We start from the raw sequence: 19,959 nt of genomic DNA on the forward strand, positions 1-19,959 counted from the left end.
AATTCTTTTAGCTGTGTTCTTTAGCTTATCCAAAGTGGAAGGCCTTGAGGAGATCAAGTTCATCTCCTTTCTTTAACTTCAAGAGGAAGCCACATGTTATGGTGGGATTTAATTTCTTTTTTTGTTTCCATTCTTGTTCTTTCCTTTTTATTTTTTTTTTCTTGGAGAACAATTTAGAGTAGCCTGGTTCAAGTGCAGACCAAGATTTGACCAAGAACCAAGAAACCAAACTAAATCCTCAAAGAGGCCAAGCAAGAAGACCATTTGGCATTTCCCCACCAAATCACCACTGTAATTGAAGAACCTACACCATTCTTTTCCTCACACGTTCAGCAAAACCCTACCAAAGAGTCATCAAAGAATCCAATTTCCAACCTTATACACCTCAACCTACATTGATCTAGCTTGCACAAATTTTCCTCACCAATTCTTGGCTCTAAGAATCATCAACGACTCTTCCAAGTTCTGACCTAAACCTTACGTAACTTTTCAGTCATCCTTACCCATATCCTTACCCTTCCACAGACATACAAACTACAACCTACTCAATCCAAGAACTACCCAAGAAAACACACAAACTAGGTGATTGTTATTCGTTCTTTCTCATCTTTGTGTCTTGAGTTGTGAAGCTTACAAGTGGCTAGATCCAATCCTTCATTCACTTGCTGGGATCTCATCATACCACGTCAATTAAAAAACACTTTTTTTTCAAAATCTCTTAAGACATTGGCAATGTAAGTGAGCTGATATCTACTTTTGGCTATACACTTTCCAGATACCTCAATCATAATTTTTCTAAAATAAACTTACATTATTAAACTTATTACAAATTTGAAATTATTTAAAATATTATGAACGTTACCAAAGCGTATGTTTATTGTTTTAGAAGTTGAATACACGTGTCTTGAATCTCATTTAGATTTTTGTTATGTAGATTATACATGTCAATGTAGTTTCTTGATCCATTGTGTTTGGTGTCATATGTTTCTCAGTTTGCAGCATTGAAACTTGTCACCTATCATTTTTAAAAAACCTTTTGATATAATATTGTGATCTCAGTCTACAAATTGCAAAATAAGCTGTTTAGGTGCCAATATTTGTTTTTCTATGTTTTCACCCTGTACTTCAACAGTTCAACTATAAATTGGAAATCTACCAACATTTGATCTCCTTGGTAGAAATTAATTGGAGGTGAAATCCTGCAACAGTTCTTCTATGTTGCCCCTTTTGGATGATTAGCAATCAGTAAGAGAGAATGTATTTATTTGAAAATGTCAACTGGGGGCAATCTGAGCAGGGTCTTGTGAACACTGGCAATTTTGCATCCATGAAGCTACTTAGTACTGTTGGGGTTTTCCATGTTTAAACTTTTTCTCCGTTACTTCGTGATGTTTGTCGGCTTAGAGACTATCTTGTTTTGTTGCTCCAGTTTATTGCCTCTGCTCTAATCTCTATTTATTGTTCTCTTGTCACTGGTGTACACTGTTTGCACTTGGTAGTTGACACTACTTCTGTATGACTGAATAGACACTAAAGCTATAGAAATTATGTCGAAATAAATTTGACTTTCTAGTTGCTCTTTCTGAGTGTAGTAGCAGGATTGTGATTTTCTGACGGATGTGATTGAACTGAGATAGATTACTGTATGTTATATGAAGATCATTCACTACCAAAATATAGTTTAAAGATCATTCACCACCAAAATATAGTTTAAAGATCATTCAGCACCAAAATATAGTTAGGATGCTTAGTTACATATAACTTATGAACAGTAAATGAATGTTGGATTTTTACTATCCTTTTAAATTAGTGTGCATGCATTGCACAAAAGTGTGCATTCCCAGCCGGCATTCACAAAATCGCTCTCACCCTTGTTTATAGTGTTGTCATCTGTTTTTATTTACTGACCTGTTGTATAATCTTGAGTTAAGTTAATTTTATTATTGCCCTTTTTTAGATTTTATTTGACTTTTATTACTCATTTGGTGAATATGATTAGGTAGGATAAGAAAATAGAATATAATAAAATATGGTATGATAAAAACAAGATAAAAATAATCCAATTCATTGTTTTATGTATATAAAATTTCAGACTAAATAAAGGTAGGTTATAATATTAATGATGTTTAGATGATTTTTCATTAAAACTATATATAGTATTCTAAAGGTTGAATTTTATTTTATTTTTAAATTATGAAAATTATAAAAATACAATTTTAACTAAAGTATCCAATGTTATATTTCTTTATGTAAGCTTTTATATTACAAAACTTTATACAAGATTTTAAAATTATAATTAATATTTTTAAAATTATAATTAATATTTTTAAAATATTAAAATACTATCTTGAATATTTTAATAAATAATATAATTTCAATTTGTGTCACAATAATTACAACTATAATTATATATAATATTGTTGAATAAAAAAATTAATGATATATGTTACGATATAAATTAATATCAGCAAGGTTTGCCATAAAATTGCAAATGTTTTTGTGAAATTTATATTATAATTAAAATATTTTTCTTCAAAAGTGTTTGAATAAAAAAAAATTTAATATTTAGTTCACCATTATAATTTAATTATATGTTAAGATTATACATACAAAGAAAATTTATCCTATGCTATTGAGTCTAACTTAATGTTCTTAAGAATAAGACATATAAGAGTGACAATTAAATAAGTGTAAAGATAAAATTCTTATATCATGTTGATACTAAATTACAATAGAATATGATTTTTTTTATCATATTGTGTTCAGTAAGTGGATCGTAAATAAGTTTCTAAACCTTTCGAAATATTACGCATTGAATTTTTAAATACACGAATTTTTTAATACAGCTATATTAATCTATCTTTACAAACCAGTTACCTATCCTCAAATAAATCAATAGAATCAATAGGTATTATATTGAAAATAGTTTTAATTCTAACATAAATTTTAAATTTGCTGAAGCAAGACACAACTTCAGTTGTTAACCATAGAATATTACATATTCAATGTTAATATATTTATTAAATAGTATTATTTATCAGTGAGGTGGATTGTTAGGTCTAGTAGGCTTTTTTAAAAGTCCACAGTCTAGTCCATTCAAACAAAATGACTTTTTAAAAAGCCCATATCTAAACTCTTTTAATAAATAGATTAGATTAAGTCAAGCCTTTAAATAGGTTAAATGATAGGCTTTTGCATTATTGATGTCAAACAAAACACAAAGATCTTACATTGTTTTGTTTCGTTTCTTAGGCATGTTCACTGAGTTTGTTTACTGCCTCTCATTTCAGATTGAGACAATTATATTGTCCTGAAATTTCTTTTTACCATTAAATAGAAAAAACAAACATATAAAATTATTTCGCAATATACAAATGAAAGAGAATAATAAATAGTTGGTTCTACCTTCCTTTTATGGCATCATCATGAATTTGTGGAGTAAAGAGTGGTTGATTTTATTAGGGTAATCCCATCAATGATTCAAGGTCTCACCCAAGTAGTGTCTATAAAATAGGGAGAGAATTTTGCAGATTAATTAGAGGAAGTTGAATGATGGAGGTTGGATTTCCCTTTCTTCTTTTTTAAAAAAATAACTTTTGAAGACCTTTGTTCATATTTTATCCATATAATGTCTTTCTTTTTAGCTAAAAGTAGCCTAATTACTTGTGCTCATCAATGCAAAATCCCTAAGATTTACTCCTTTTTCTTCGTCAACAACCTAATATTTATGGATATACTCTTCTCAACTCAAACTTTAAAAAATTATCTGTTTCTTTCGTCAACCTTTTAATAAATCTATTGTTTTGATGGAAACAACTGAAACAGAGAGTAAACACTAACTAATATTAAGGTAAATGAATTTTTGTCATATTTAAATGAATTAAACATAACACTTCTTATATGTGTAAGTCTATAAGAGATCATTAAGAGGGTGCAGACGTACTTTTTAGTACTTGTAAACTGGAATAGACCAACTAATCATACATGTTTATACTAAAGACTTAAATTTTTTCTTATTCTCATAAAAAATTAATTGCGTATTTAATTTCCAGAACTAAGTAATTCTTGTTAACTGTTAATATGTCATGTAATAATAAAGAATAGAAAACAATACATGTTCTTTAGCAGAGTATTCACACAAAATATTAATAATAAAAATTAACAGAAATTTATTTTAATTTATTTCAAGAAAAGAAACGAAATTTAATTATATATATAAATTTAAATTAAATAATGTAAGATTTAATTTAAAATTTTATGAGAAATAATGTTAAGGCAAAAGAAAATAATTCTCATACGCAAGCGAACAGCAAAATTCGGTGACAGTGAAGAAACGCTGTGGCATGAGCGTGGGGAAAGCAGCTTTCCCACCATTTCATCCTTCAAGACCTTAGTCTCTTTGGCCTTTACGCTTCACACTTTAACAAACCCTAACCATCCATTCACGCGCCTTTCTCCTCGGATTCCACCAACTGGACCAGACAACTCACACAAATCACTATTTCACATGTTCTTCCCTTCTTGTCGGTGGCCCTGTAATCTTAGTGAACCCATCATCAATTCCAAGGTGTTTCCAAGCTATATCAAACATGTTTCTTTTATGTTCATTAGCATCAGAACATGGCTGATTACAACAACATTGAGGGAAGTGAAGAACTACAGTTAGCTGGTTTTGTTGCTCCGCGGGCTTTGATCGGACCAGCCCTACACCTCCAAGCTCAGAACCCGACCCAACACACCGAGAACGACGGAGATGGGGCCTCCAACACCGCTCGGCGCCCACGTGGACGGCTTCCAGGATCCAAGAACAAGCCCAAGCCACCACCCATCATAGTCACGTGCGACAGTGCGAATGCCCTACACTCGCACGTGCTGGATATCTCCCTCGGTGCTGAGGTGATGGAGAGTCTCTCAACATACGCATGCCGCCGAGGGAGAGGAGTTTGTGTGCTCAGTGGCACTGGCACGGTGGCCAATGTTGCACTCCGTCAACCGGCGGGAAGCGTGCTCATGTTCCCCGGACTGTTCGAAATAGTTTCCATAACTGGGACGGTACTTCCTCCACCGGCACCCCCTGGTTCGCACAGGTTGTCGGTTTATTTGTCTGGGGGCAGGGACAGGTGGTTGGGGGCATCGTGGTGGCCCCTCTGATAGCTTCGAGTGACGTGGTGTTGGTGGCTGCTTCCTTCGCTAACGCCATGTTGGAAAGGTTGCCCTTGTCCTTGAATCACCACCATGATCACGATGAAGATCCAGCTGCCGTCACCGGAAATGGACTGGTGGGAGATGGAAGGAACAACCCCTTCTTGTGGTGGTTGCAGAGTGAGCTATTTGAATCGGGTGGAAGTGGAAGTGCATCATCTCATGCACCACCCAAAGCTTCTCCTTTCTAGTATTCATCTATCATCTATATTTTATGTGCTGCAACTATCAACACTCATCATTTCAACAATCTTATCATCTTTTCTCTTTCTAATGTTAATCAATAAATCTTAAGTCCTATCTGCTTTTACCATATATACTTTTATTAATGCATGTAACGAAAGAAAGATTCAGGCTGCATATCAATAAATATTAGAACTGGTTTCTATCATTCTTTTTTGTTTTCGTGGTTTTTTTATGCTTTTTAATTAAAACACGTGGGAGAAACACAGACAAAAAGCCTTTGTTGTCACATAACGTAACCCTAGCTCCTGCTATTTCTATCTCAACATTGGGAAGGTTGAACTTCAGCCCTTTTTCTTCTCCCAACCCAAAGTTTTCTCACCATACTTTAAGAATAACGCTCTTTTGCAAGGTCCAAATCATCGTGAATGATAGTTTAACATCATAATTTCCGATTTTGATGTCTACTTCTGAGATACACAGAACTTGGAAACAAGTGTCAAACTATTACCAGAAGATACAAACTTGATATTGTAAAAGTTAGGGTAATGTTACATGGGTAGGATTCAACATCAACCATAACATGTATAATATTCTTTTAAATGGTTTGTTTTATGTCCGAATGACTTGACCAGCTTTCTTATAAAGTTTGAGCCAATTTGCAGATCCCAACGTTCATGTCTGCATATTTTAGTGTCACAGTTATCCCTATGAACTTATTCGGTTATTCCGATCACTTCTTAATGAAGACATAAAGTTACGAGAGACTTATTATATACTGTATTCAACTACTACAGAAGGAAGAAGAAGAAGAAAATAAAACTAAAAGTGATATGTAACCTATACATATTGAGGAGTTTTTCTCATAATGCTACTATTGGTTTTTAAAAGCATCACAATCTCTTCTTTCACAAATTATCCAATATGTCTTGCTTTTATTTTATATTGTGAATTTGGCTTGGGCTAATTAAGTTCAGCTTTTTATTTTTTATATTTAATATTAACATTTTAAATTTATTTGTAACTTATTTGTAATGTTGTATCTATTACATATTGTCTGAAACATTTCATTCCAAATCTTATGTAACTAAATGCGATTGTACAGCTTTAGCATCGTGCATTGAACTAAAAATCTCTTTTTGAATTATTAACTAATTGTAATTTTATTTAAAAATGATAATGTTAACTTTAAATACTTTTATGTAAATTTAATCATACACTTAAGAAATTAAAAATACAATTAATAATGCAAAATAATATATGTTTTATGTGTTAATTACATAAAACAATGAATTTAAAGAGAAAGGAAGGGAACAACTCACTTACAATGTCTTTACTACTTTCTAAAGCATTAGAAATTTCAGTATTTTGATTAGTCGTAAAACTAATTTATGGTTACGGTACATTAGATAAACTTCACCTTATTATAAGTGGATTATCGAAAAAAGAATTGGACTTAAATTCACTGATATTAAATCTAACAAGATTTGTTGGATATATCGTTTTAGCTACTGCCAGACAAACATCTACATCTACATGTTAATGAGCTGACAAGAGATAGTGTATAGATAAATGTACAATGAGTTGAGCAATATCCACCTAACAAATCACATGTACACTATGACTTAAAGTTAATTACTTGTTAACATGAGTCATCTTAGACGTAATATTATGAAAAGTTAAATTAAATGCGTAGTTAAGCCTTTTTAATGTTATAGATTAAATTGACTAATACTTACAATTGATTAGACAGCGAGCTTTTACATTGTTTATAATTATGTCTATATTAAAAAAACAGGTCCATTATAAATGAGGTCCAGGGACTTAAAGATTGCCAAATTTGAAATAAAAAATAAAAATGGAACAGAACTGTAATTTAAAAATTATATTAGACAGTGAAATTAGTTTAGATGTTCTTAGTTCCTATTTATGAAAATTAATTTACATCATTATTTATATATATGTAAAAAAATTGCAATCAATATTTGGTGAATATTCATAAAATTGCATAAATTATTTATAGAAGTTGAAAAGGATAAATATTTCACTAAATTATTTATTTATTATTATTCTTAACAAAATTTCTAACACATTCTTTACGAATTAAAACTTATTAAAATGACTACTTTTTTGTGGTTTTCTTAATGAATCTCTTATAATTATTTACCTTTCAATAAGTTTCAAGAAATAACAATGCAGGGGAAAGAGTAACAGAGAGTGATGTATTATCAAAAGTCCTCGTATCTAAATTATTTCTGAAGAGGTAAAGGTTATAGTAAAATAGTTTTGTACTGAGTGTCTAAGACAAAAAGACACGCTGGAAAACGAACCAAAATCTTAAGAGACGATTAAAAGCTTGACCTGAGTTAAGGTGTATTAGATTTGGATTTATATGGGTGCGTAATCGTAAATGCATATTCTGTCCGTATCCACACGCAAATGGAAGACATAAGTATGCTGTGTACTTTTGTCAGACTAAAATATCGATAGTTTAGTTTTTTCCTATGAGACGAGCTTCTGAACAAATGCTCTAGTTAATGTTACAAATGCGGCAACACATAACTAAAAAGAGGTAGAATGTCCAATTTTTCGTATATGGATAATAAGGCATTTTATGGGAGAACTCTAGCATACTGTATTAGAGAAATTGGGTATTTTTACCAGAAAAAATGGTAATTTAGTTGGTAGTTTCGACTAACCCAACAGGGCTTCAGTATTTGCAAGCATAAACTCGCCCTGATTGTTTAATTTTAACCCCTTAAGAGGAGATTTGACAAATCAAGCATTCAAGGGAGGAACATTCATACAGCTCCCTGCTCAAAGGGAACCCGTACAAATAGTCGACCATGCAAACTAACAACAGCGGATGTCTGAAGCGGATCAATTCTTGCAGGTAAGTTCACAACCTGAAAAAACAGCAAATTTCAGTCGATACCTTTCAGTTAAGATGCTACGTCCTAACTTACTCTCAATATCATAATATCCTCCTGAAAACAGAAATATATCAAGATCTCTGTTAAGAAAAGGTACTTTACCTTTTTGAAGGGGGTAATTCCCCATGGATTATCAATGTGTTCTGGCAGACCAGTTATAACCAGACGTCCAACTGGATCCGATTGGACTCGCACCTGGATTTGTTATAACAAGGTCAATAATAAAAGTTGAACCCAAAGAAGCCATAATCGATGACACAGCAAAACACTCATTTAAAGTGAGTTTGTTTCCAAAATGAGCAAACAAGGTTGTATCCAGTCTTCAGAAGTAGGATTCCTTAATAGACTACAATATCGGTGCCTTTCATAAATAGGATTCCTTACAGGACAAATGAAGTCGCATTATCCCAAACATTCATAAAGCTATGCTGGCAGAATTTACCTCGTCACAATAAAGCATCAAAAAACAACAGTAGAAATTTCAAATTGTACATCCCATTTTATACAGTTACGCTTATGAAACAATCTAGGCTACAATTTAATAAATATAAGGATTTGATAATTATTTTTATCAAGTCTCACTGTTAGATAACTAAGGAGTACGACTTTGACAGTCAAACTTTAATATGTTTCACCGAACAGAATAAAGTACCCAAATATCATGCCAGTTTTCCCAGATAAAAATAATTATGGATAAAGACAAGTAACCACGGTTCTTACCTCCTCACGAAGGAGCCCGGGAACTAGGGCATACACCTCAAAACAATCTTTCTGGACACAAATACAGAGAACGGTAAAATTTTTATTAAATTATATTAACAGGATAGAAAATTTAGCATTGTGATACGTGAAAAAGTTAGATAAATAATAAAATCAAACTGACTTACAGTTTCTCGTACGTTGATCTTCACCCAGTCGGCTGGGGGTCCAATGTCCACCACTGCTGTGACCAATCTAACAAATGAAAAACTCGATTAGCCTTGATTTAATAAGCAGGCTTGAACTTGGAACAAATATCAGTGAGCATACGTATCTTTTCCAGATTGAAAGTAGGGATTTTAAGTAGTTGATTTGATTGGGGAATCAGTAAATATGAAAGGAATCCTCACTGACAGAAAATGAAAAAAGGATCTCCCAGGGTATATTCACTGTGTCAGTTTGTCTGTGTTTTGGCTCAGAAAACCTTCGCTAGGAAAGACATAGATACAGAAACCTCCTTAAGGAAAAATAAGGATTCAGATGTTTCCTAGGACTCGAATAAGATATGTATAGTGAAGTATCATTAAAATGCCCCCAACTTGTCCTGGTTAATTCCTTATTTTATTTTGCTGAAAACCGACGAGTCTAACAGAAAAAACAGCATTTATTGATTGTGTAACAGCAAAAAGAATTTACTCAATAGTACTAATTGTTACTTTAAGATCAAGTGGTGGGTGGGCAATACCGTGAATTAAAAAGATGGTGGATGGAGAAGCCAACAGTGAACAGAGATCATGAATCTATGCACAGGACTACAGGTCAATTAACAGAAAAGACCAGTAACTTACTGTCTATCTCCTTCAATATTTGCAGCTTTCTCAGCATGCTCCAAACCAGCTGGCGTCCTCTGTTTATTAATCATACCTAATTCATTGACGCATAAATAAATAAGATAATCAATTCAGAGAAAGTCGGTGATGTTAGTACTGAGCATACCAATGCTTTTTAGGTTCTTTTCACGCTTTGGTGTGGAACTGAAGTTCTTGTCCTGTGCAAGAAAAGACAAAACACCCCAGTAGTAAATACATTGCTATAAGACAGAGTTACACTGAACAATAAAATGATAAAAAGGATAAGAATGTAAATTTTAAAGGTCTCAACAGACCTTAGTAGCTGGCTCAGCAACCTCACCATATCCAAGAAGGCGCTGAGCATGCCAACCTTGCATTGCACGGGCTGCTGCATCCCTTCGTGCTCTACCTGATCCTGGAGCCTGGTAAACAGTAGTCTAAAAAAGAAACTCATTATTTGATATATACAAACAGATGGTAGAGGTTGAAATGTTGTTACATGCTTCCAAGTCATGTTTCAAATGCTCTTTTCTGTAAAATTTCTCCTTCCTTATCATTTGCTGTAGAGAATCCACAGCAACCGACCACCTCTGATGATCCCTAGACTAGACGTCACAGATTGAGGACTTTTTAGAGGCTCTGAAGTCAGCATCACCAACAATGGTTGCAATTTTCGGCATTGTTAGCAACTATTTTGGTTTCTCCTTTTCATTATCTTACATTAATTAGCATGATTGGTTAGCTTTTGTTGATGGATAACTTATGTGCCAATTTTTTTTGGTTTCTACTTCTTCTCTAAGTGGTAAAGTTCAAAAGTTATTAGCCACATCAACAATAAAAGAAACACCCCCATCATTAGTTTCCTAATTTCCTAATGAATTCTACCAACAAAAAACCCAGGACTTTAGACTAAGTCTTTTGTTTCATACACAACCGTAAAAGCCTAATGTTTTCATTCCAGCAGCCATTTTTTCAAATTTGTAGTTCACTCCTCAACCTTTGTGTATCAGGCAAAATAGGAGCATAACTAACAAAAGAAGGAGCTTTATTCAAGTTCACATGACAACTGAAAACAACATATGATCTTATATAATAAAGTAATCTTCTTGTGAGCATATGAAATCAATGAACACAAGGGAAAATTATACAAACCTCTTTTTCCACGTTTGGAGATTGATGGAATGCTCCAACAGGGAGCTGTAGCTCCCCAGTCTCTCTCTTATGCTTTTCATACTCTAAAAGTGCCTGTCCAAATGTTCAGTTCAGGAAAAAGGAAACTAGAAGATCATACAACTGATGTTCGTTGGTTATTGCAGAAAAAAAAAACATTTTCCAATTCCAATCACCAAAACTTAAGTCCACTCTAATTTATCAATTATTACAATAAAAAAGATGAAGTATTTCTAATAAATAGAGATAAGTTCACTCCACCAATTACCTTCTCATAAAAGATTCTAAATGTCCATGAGACTGTAGTGCATGTCCTGCAAGAAAAAAATTCAATATAACTGAGCAAAGTGATACTTTTTTAAAATGAATTGTTGTGAAAAAAAAAGTTTTTGGCCTTTGCAATCTGGAAACCTTGGTTTGTGGCACAGATGTGGTTTTTGTCCCCCTAATATTTTTCAAGTCAATCAAGTACCCTTTTAAACTTAAGCAAATGTGCCATCTGTTAAGTTAAGATAAAATACTTAACAGACATGGCAATGGAATTCCATATTAGAATTCCATTTGATTATTAGACACTACATATAGTGAAAAAGGAACTTAAGATTAAAAAAATTATATTAAATAAAATGAAAGGAACAAAGATAAAATAATTTATAAGATTAGAAAAAAATTAAAGGAACTTAAGATCAAATAATACCTCATGACATGAAACTAAAAAGGATATCCATATACCAACCTTCTTGGTGTCTGCTAACATTGAGAACAGAAACCAAAGACCCAATTTCCTAGGGTTTTCCCATGAGATTAGGCATAGGATATTTCTCCAAATAGTGAAAAAAGGCACTCGACAAAGGGGACCATTCTTGGTGGACAAGTGTTTGCACCTCTAAGAGGAAGCAAAAACAGTACTGAATACTTAGTACAGACCAAGTTTCTGCAGTCAATGACCTCGATCAACTATTTGTAGCAAGTAAGAAAACCAGCAAAGTTGTTCCCAATCAAGAATCTTATAGCAACATGAGCCAATCTGAAAAGAGGATTGTCTTTTCAGGTGGACTATTTATGGACTGAGGACCAGTTTTTGTAATTAAAATAGCTTTTTGGATTGACCGTGGTATTTTGTTTTTCAGATTGTGGCTCGTGACTAGCTTACTAAGGATAAGTAGTCTGTTAAGAGCAACTTTTGAATGTATTGGTTGTAGAAATATTCTCTATTTCCATATTTTACCTATGTAAATAATATTTGTTTCCTTGCATCTATAAAATAGTCTGTTTAATCAGTAATTAGTAAAAAATTTCAGATGGTAATGACTAGATTTAATTCCTTTAATCAAGTCATTTTGAATGCAAATTGATAATTAAAATTTACTACGAAGAGTTGACCGCTTAAGCGATTAAAAATCAATTTCAATCTTATTTTCAAGTGTTTCTCTGGGTATTCTGAACTGTAATGGATTAATTTACGGTATCTGGCTACGGCTATCTTCTATTTGGTTTTGCTTAAGTTACTTTATATTGGCCCAATGATACGGTTCATAATAAAACCTGGTTAACATGGTATTTGATATGGTTAACTGATATTTGATTCAGAATGGTTAATTTACACTAATTTGGTTCTGATTTGATTCGTTATATGATCAATGGTATATGGTTAATTTTGTACTAATACATGCTCACAAACTCTGCCATGTGGTACTGATGTATATATGTAGAATGAGAGAGAGAGAGAGAGAGAGAGAGAGAGAGAGAGAGAGAGAGAGAGAGAGAGATTCATGGTTTAGTCAAATCTGGGATTGAACTGCACCATGTTGACCCTGTATGGTTGGTGTTTACTTTCATTTTTGTATTATACACACTTGCATGGTTAGCATTTATAGTCAACTACCACCACAAATCTGTCCTTGGAGCTATAAAATAACAAATATCCAATTCTACATCCAAGCAAATTTTGCATAATATAGTTTCAGAATCTGATAATGATGTTAAAGGAAATTCTACCTGCATAAACTCCATACTGTATAGTCATTCAAATTTCCAGTCTTATTACCAGCAAACTGTATGGACTTAGGTAATGGGTTTTGCTGTCTACATGAACCCGTTATGTGATGAGTTTTGCTATAATAGAAAACCTACTACTAGATGATGGGCAAGGTGCAAGAACCAAAGGGGAACAGGGTAGATATTTCACATCTTCTGTCAACAACCTTGCAGTGTAAATTAGAGAGAAAGGTTCAGATAATTTTTCGTCACCACCAGTTGACATATGTCATTGAATCTGAGAATCACCCACTTGATTTTTTTCCGTTCATTCAACTCTCAAGAACCTGAACAACCAAGATTCAGAAACTCCAAGGCAATTCGGATAGAAGATAGTTTTTATTTTCCAATATAATCACAGCTACTCATGTTTTCAACAAATATTATCAACAATTACATTTTTAATTTCTTTAAACAATTTCTTCTGATGTGACGAATTGTGATTGGCTAATTAATCAAAATCAGCACAATGACTAGCCACATTGCAAAACTGCCAGGCAGATTAACTAATTCTATTAACAATTGGATGGCAAGTTAATCATAGGGGGACTGACTGGCTTGCAAATTTTTATGGGGAATAAAATCACACATGACAGGTCCAAACTAGTGGAGTGGTTGGGGGGGATGGGTCAAAAATGCAATTAAGCATTTGATGTTTTAGAAAGTAAATTGCCCATGTTAATAATAAACAGTTATAAACAACTCAGAAAAGTACAAAGAATTCATCAGTGACAGTAAATAGAAAAAATACAATATGATGAGGCTACGAAAGCTTAATAAGAACTACAAAACAATTATATTTTAGGCCTTACTTTGGGGGGTTGAAAGACTCTCCTACTTGTCGCCACAACTTGGAGCCAGTTACCTACATATTACCAATCAATAAGATCAACTTTGTCAGTTACGAGTAATGAATAACTGACAAAAGGGTCTAAAACATTTTAGCACCAACTGAAATAAAACTTATGGATGTTGATAGAAATAATGCAATTATAGTAATAATTGAAAATACAGTCTATTATATGTCATGTGACATTTAATTATGATTAATCAGAGTGATTGAATTTAAATGTAACGTAATTATGCTTGTATTTGTCTGTTGACATAAATATATGTTCGACTGCATAATTGTAGTACATGAAATTCATCATATGTCTCATTCTCTTTAATTCTAAACATGATATCAAGAGCCAACAAGAAGCAACCCAAATGTCAAGTAAACTAAACATGTAAAGATATGTCCTATTCCAAAATTTATAAAATAAATTCAAATCAAGTTCCAGAACAAAAAAAGAATCTGGGCTGGCTTCATGACACTATAGAAAGTACCATATCAAATCACAGGCCAAAGCTATTACTATGTCTCCACAAGTCAGATCATAACTATTTAAACTTCCCCTACAATATCTTCCAAAATTAAAAAAAAAATTATTAGATGAATGACAAATCCTAAATGATTAGCTCTTTGAAAAGATGTCAGGAGGCCTGAGGACCAAGTCAAAAACTGTTTGACTTCCACTGCATGGGTTCTATCTGTGCTACAACCAGTGTCTACCCAACATTTGAGCAGCATTGATAATACCAAAATTAGCTTGGCCATCAAACATCAGGAAAACATAACAAACAACACTATTGAAGGCATAACTACAGTATATATGAGGTACAAGCAAAGCCATCGAACATAGGGAAATTGTGTTGATCACTCACCTGACATTTGGTAAAATGTTTAAATCTATATTAAGTTTAAACGGCCCTTTTATCTTACGCAAGATATGAATGGGATGGAGCTATTAGAAATAGCATTAACAACAACCTTGAGTTTGAAGTAAGCAAAGTAATGCAAGAATTACAGCCATGGCCTAGAACCATTCAAAGGGATGATCTGTCAAAAATAACATGTAAGACAAATCCATACCACATCATAGCCACCCAGTCTGATAACAGCTTTCCACAACCTGCAGCCCATTGAAAAGTAAGGGATCCATTATCAGAACAGTATAGTAACACATTCAAATATCAAGGAGGAGGTCAGGCCAACTTAAACTAGCCTTTAGAATGCTTATGAGAAAGGGGTTACACCCTTGCGTCACAGGGGATATTATACATACTTAAGGCAATTTAGTGGCTCTCCGTAAAACTTAGGAGGCTTAAATTCCAAGGACCGCTCTCTGTAGAAATTCTCAAGCTCTTTCATAAATGTTTCCCGGTCCAGAGGTGTGCCATACTCATCATACTCAGTCATCTGTGGATGAAAGGCAAGATAAATACAATGTACAAAAGAGAAATAACAAAAAGCTCTGCCATCTTACTGGAAGTAAGTACCTCAGTATCATTTAGCACATTCTTCATTTCTCTAATGTTCTTTTCTTTAGGCTTAGGAGTAATCAGTTCATGGTGCGAAACGGTCTTGGAATCTTCAACCTCAAACTGATTCTCACTAATTACACTAGTCTCTGGTACATTACTGGGATCAGAATCCCCGTTTTTGTTATCATCGCCCTGTTCGACCATTACTTGATCCTGCTGTTGCTGAGCAGGGGAATTGTCAGTAGGGGAAGACGACACATGCTGGCCATGCAAAGCGGCATCAACAACATCCATATCAGAAATGTCATGGGAATTACCCGTGGGTTTCTCACCATCCTCCATCTCACAACCTTATATTTGCACACACCAATCCTACACTCCACGTAAACACCAATTATACAATTACATTATATCGTGACTCATTCAACCCATAAAACAAAGTAATGCGAAATGACTATGGAGAAAAAGGACGAAAATCCTTGCCCTAAGCAAAAATTGTGTGTAGCGGATACGGTTCTTAGTCATGGCGAAACAAATACCGCTCAGGAAGTAAAAGCAGCGTACCTTAATTGGCGAGGAATCCCCGGAAACTGATCCACCACTAGGCGAAAATGTAGGGTTTCGGCGGGTGATGAAAATTGCAGATGAGAAATGTGAAGTATGAGGAAGAACGTGTTCCTATTTTAGATATGAAATTAGAAACGGAATTGAAATGAATGGAGCAGAACCATAAAAGCTACACCAAGTTATGATGAAAATCAAAAGTTCATATCAACAATTTGCATCTTCCGCCTCCGGTGACGGTTGAACGGAGTTTGAAATGCAATTATAAACGCCGGTTAACTTAAAGATGCGACACCTTCACCTCCACCTCCACTACTCGAGTCACCCACTCTCTACTACTACTATAGTTTGTTTCCTCAATATCAAAAGACCGTCTTATCCCTTTCTCCATGTTTCTTTCCATACACTAAGTTTTTCACATGTGGATAACAATATGTTTGAAAGTCAACATTAAATTCATTTTATTTAAATAAAAAATAAATTATTATTCACTTTCTCTAAATTTTATCCATTTATAAATAGTCTCTTTAACTTATTAATTCAACAAAATAATTATATTTTTAAGTTAACAAGTTCACTTTCTTTAAATAGAAGACAAAACAATTCAATTCCTCTCAACTTCAAATATTTTATAAAGTAGCACCTATTATTTCCACATAATAAATGTTTATAGGGTTAGTCTAGTTATGGAAGGTTTAAATAGGTATGCATCAAATTTAGGAATGAATCTCCATTAAAATCTATTAAAGTTGTAGTTTTGTGTGGTTTAACAATTTTGAAAAGTTATATTATAATTAAAATATAAATAAATAAATATTTTTAAACATTAAAATTTATTTATATTAATGATGAAAATTTTAATTTTAATTATCTATACATTTTTTAAAATATAAGGTAAAATATAAAAGATATGCAGAATTGGGATCAGGTTTGAGATATACTGACAAATAAATATTTTCACTTAAATCACTAGTGGGCAAAAAATAATGAGTTAGACAATATTGAAAATATCTAATAAAGAGTATTCAATCTCAACCTACCTTTTTTTACCACAAATAATTGGCAAATGTTTTAAAATTTTATTTCACTTTATTTTCGTTTCTCTCTCTTTTGAATAGAAATTTAGAATTTAATTTTGTATTAGTTAATCTATAAATTTTACATTCTTTAAAATAATCTATTTTATTAAGTTGAGAGTTGAAAATTATAGTCTTTAAAATGGTAAGAAAAATTATATTTTTTTAAAACAACTAAAATTGATTATATCTATTTATAAAACAATATATTCTAAAAATTGAGTAAAATTTAAAGTTCAACATAATGTTTGTTAATCATAAATGTATAATGAATCTAAATAACCTACCACAAAAATATGTTTGTAGATTTTGATATGTGTTTCTGATGAAGGCTAATTTGATTGCAGTCTAGTTGATAATGTTCTAACTTTGGTTTAACATAATTATTCTTAATATTAATTTTATTTTTAATCCAACTGCTTATTGTAAGGACCGTGTCTTTTATGCTTTTATTATTTTATTTTTTATTTTAATAGGAGTGGAGGACAATCAGTGCTGTAGCGTTTTGGTTGTATTGAGAAATTAGGAAAAGCAGCAACAGGTTTGCTCTCCGTGATTTCTCTCATTTTGGCACCATTCAAACGCGTAGGAGAATAAATTGGGGTAAGGGGTTCTGCACTGGAAGGGGAAGAATCCTTGCTACCTTGCTGCCATTTTTGTAAGAGAAGGAGAAGTTCAAAGCTTGGTGGAATTGCTTAGAGCTGCAAGTTTTGGAGGAGATAGACTCAAAGAATTCACAAAGGAAGTCTTCAAGAGGTAAGGGGTGCTAGATTTTTCGTTTTGATTAGTTAATCTTACTGTTTTTGTAGAAATCTAAAAGCTTTAGAGTTAAAAATGGAGGTTTTTCTGGTTTTCTGGAAAAACTGTGATTCTGCAGAATCTGCAGAATCGCGTTCGTCCAATTTGGTTTCAAATTGGACGTTCGTCCAAAACTAGACGAATTGAACGTTCGTCCCGTAGCGTTCGTTCTAAAATATTCTGAACGTTCGTCCTAACAGTATATGACCAAATATAGGTGGGTTTCTGAGCGTTCGTTCATATAGTGGATTAACGAGCGTTGGTGATAAGGATTTGAGTAGAGAGTGTCTGTGTGCTCTTGTGAACGTTTGTTCATTTCCGGGTAAGGGAAGCTTACTTAGTTTAACTGTTTTTGATGCATGCTGTGTGTGAACGTTCGTTATTTTACTGTATGGAAATAATGCATGATGGAATGAATGGTATGAACGTTCATTATTGTGACTCTACGATGTTGCTGTGATTGATTTATGTGGACGTCCGTTATTTATTGAATGGAAACGAAACATGATTAAGCTACTTATGATGTATGAGATATTGGATGAAATGAGATATATGAATGAGATGGTTTTGGTGTGAATGAATGAAACTATGAAAGTCTGTGATGAGAAATAAACTGGAACTGAAAAATGAACTCCCCATGAAATTGTACGTTCGTACTAAACGGTCATTGACCGTTCGGTTTTCCTTAGTTGAGGACGAGCGTCCTCACTCTAATATGTTCTATTTGAGCGTTCGGTCAAACACTGTTGAAGCTAACATTTTTTTTTTTAAACTTCTATCTCTTTGTAATTGTATGTGTATATGCAACTGTCTATTTTTCCCGTTCGTAAATACTCTTTGAAAGTATCTTAGTTTATTTTTCAAGTCCTACCAATCTGAGTTATTAAACGTACGTTCGTTCAAATTGGTGTTCGGTCTTATACCGAACGCGCGTTCTAAATGACGTTCAGTCTTATATTGAACGCTCGTTCTGTTGGGTGTTCGTTTCAGAACGAGCGCTCGCTCAAAATGGTGTTCGGTCTTATACCGAACGCTCGCACTAAATGATATTCGCGCTCGCTTAAAATGAGATTCGACCTTATGCTGAGCGTTCGTTCCGAATGACGCTCAGTATTACTTTGAGCGCTCGTTCTCTTTTCCTCGCAAAATAGCGTTCGTTCAATGAACAATATCATAATTGGTTATTTCCGACTTAACTGTAATTCTGCCGTTCGTTCTATGATCCGACGAGCGTCTTTTGGTCTCGCCTTTAGCGTTCGGTCTTTGATCCGACGAGCGTCTTTTGTTCTCGTGGATAGCGTTCGTCCTCTTTCCCCTTGTGATGGAACGTTCGGTATTTAAATGAGGAATAGTTCATGATGAACAGTAAATGATGAATAGTAAAATGACAAATAATAAATGATGAAGAGATGAATGGAAATATTGTGACTTTTGAAAGAGCGTTCCGGGGAGGAACGACTCAAGAATTGATTATTGAGATTTGTAATGTATGAATGTGGTAAGCTTAGCCGGTCGTTCATCCTGATGTTCCGTGAGTACTCGTTCTCACGTAGAGAGGGTACGTCATGTGTGGGAATGGCAGGAGGTCCTAGTCCTGGTAATTAAATGGACAGATAGGATTAACCTCGGGTGGCAGCTGATGAGAGTTCCAGTTACTACATCACCCGTGTGCACGAACACCGAAGCTACACAGAATCCTTGTAGTCCGGACAGTCAGTCGGGTTGAGTTTTATTTAGTGAGTACGTTAAAGTGGGTGGTTATGAAATGAATGTGTATGCTGAGATATGCATGTATGTTGAATTATTTACCTGAAATTGTATGTTGATGCATGAGTTAAATTATGTAAGCTTACCCTTTCGTTTTCCTTGTGTTGTCCATTGTACTTGTACGTCCGTCTTGTCTTTGCAATGATCATCCGTGTGGATGTGAGCAGAGGGAGATGAGCGTTTGGAAGATGCGTTGAATGAAGAGAACCTGGTTGATGTCGAAGTGAAGATCGAGCAGTGAGACCGCTCGGCCAGTAGTGTATTTTGTTGAACTGAGTGGTCGTTCGACCATCTCTTGATTTCGTTTAGGTTTATTTCGACCGTTCGGTATTTGTCTTGTGTAAACCGTTCGGTCAGGTTTCCTGTACGTTT

General features: G+C 33.7%; 1 protein-coding gene and 1 pseudogene across 3 annotated transcripts; one reads left to right on the top strand and one right to left on the bottom strand.

Moving 5' to 3' along the window:
• Positions 1 to 4,473: 4,473 nt before the first annotated feature.
• On the top strand, positions 4,474 to 5,441 carry LOC108341313 (AT-hook motif nuclear-localized protein 29-like; annotated as a pseudogene).
• A 2,540-nt stretch (positions 5,442 to 7,981) lies between these two features.
• On the bottom strand, positions 7,982 to 16,294 carry LOC108343353 (AT-rich interactive domain-containing protein 5). Of its 3 annotated transcripts, XM_052876718.1 has the most exons (15): positions 15,947 to 16,294; positions 15,700 to 15,754; positions 15,398 to 15,604; positions 15,184 to 15,317; positions 14,991 to 15,030; positions 13,888 to 13,940; positions 11,307 to 11,352; positions 11,021 to 11,113; positions 10,183 to 10,305; positions 10,014 to 10,065; positions 9,866 to 9,941; positions 9,206 to 9,272; positions 9,039 to 9,089; positions 8,421 to 8,513; positions 7,982 to 8,291 (listed from the first exon to the last, which is right to left on the bottom strand). In XM_052876718.1, the coding sequence occupies exons 2-15, from the start codon at positions 15,715 to 15,717 to the stop codon at positions 8,187 to 8,189; spliced, it is 1,158 nt and encodes a 385-aa protein (XP_052732678.1). In that variant the 5' UTR covers positions 15,718 to 15,754; positions 15,947 to 16,294; the 3' UTR covers positions 7,982 to 8,186. The 3 variants fall into 3 exon arrangements, with proteins under 3 accessions (XP_052732678.1, XP_052732677.1, XP_017437073.1); XM_052876717.1 differs by having other exon boundaries at positions 10,183 to 10,290; positions 15,398 to 15,754; XM_017581584.2 differs by having other exon boundaries at positions 15,398 to 15,754.
• Between the last annotated feature and the right edge of the window lie 3,665 nt (positions 16,295 to 19,959).

Source organism: Vigna angularis, chromosome 4 (assembly GCF_016808095.1).
Source record: "Vigna angularis cultivar LongXiaoDou No.4 chromosome 4, ASM1680809v1, whole genome shotgun sequence".
Taxonomy (NCBI): domain Eukaryota; kingdom Viridiplantae; phylum Streptophyta; class Magnoliopsida; order Fabales; family Fabaceae; genus Vigna; species Vigna angularis.

Excerpts from the sequence above, each read along its gene's own strand:
- LOC108343353 (XM_017581584.2), bottom strand. The coding sequence starts at position 15,724 with ATGGAGGATGGTGAGAAACCCACGGGTAATTCCCATGACATTTCTGAT. Across the intron at positions 11,114-11,306 it reads TTAGAATCTTTTATGAGAAG|GCACTTTTAGAGTATGAAAA; the intron begins GTAATTGGTGGA and ends ACATTTGGACAG. Across the intron at positions 10,306-11,020 it reads CTCCAAACGTGGAAAAAGAG|ACTACTGTTTACCAGGCTCC; the intron begins GTTTGTATAATT and ends TTTCTTTTTTAG.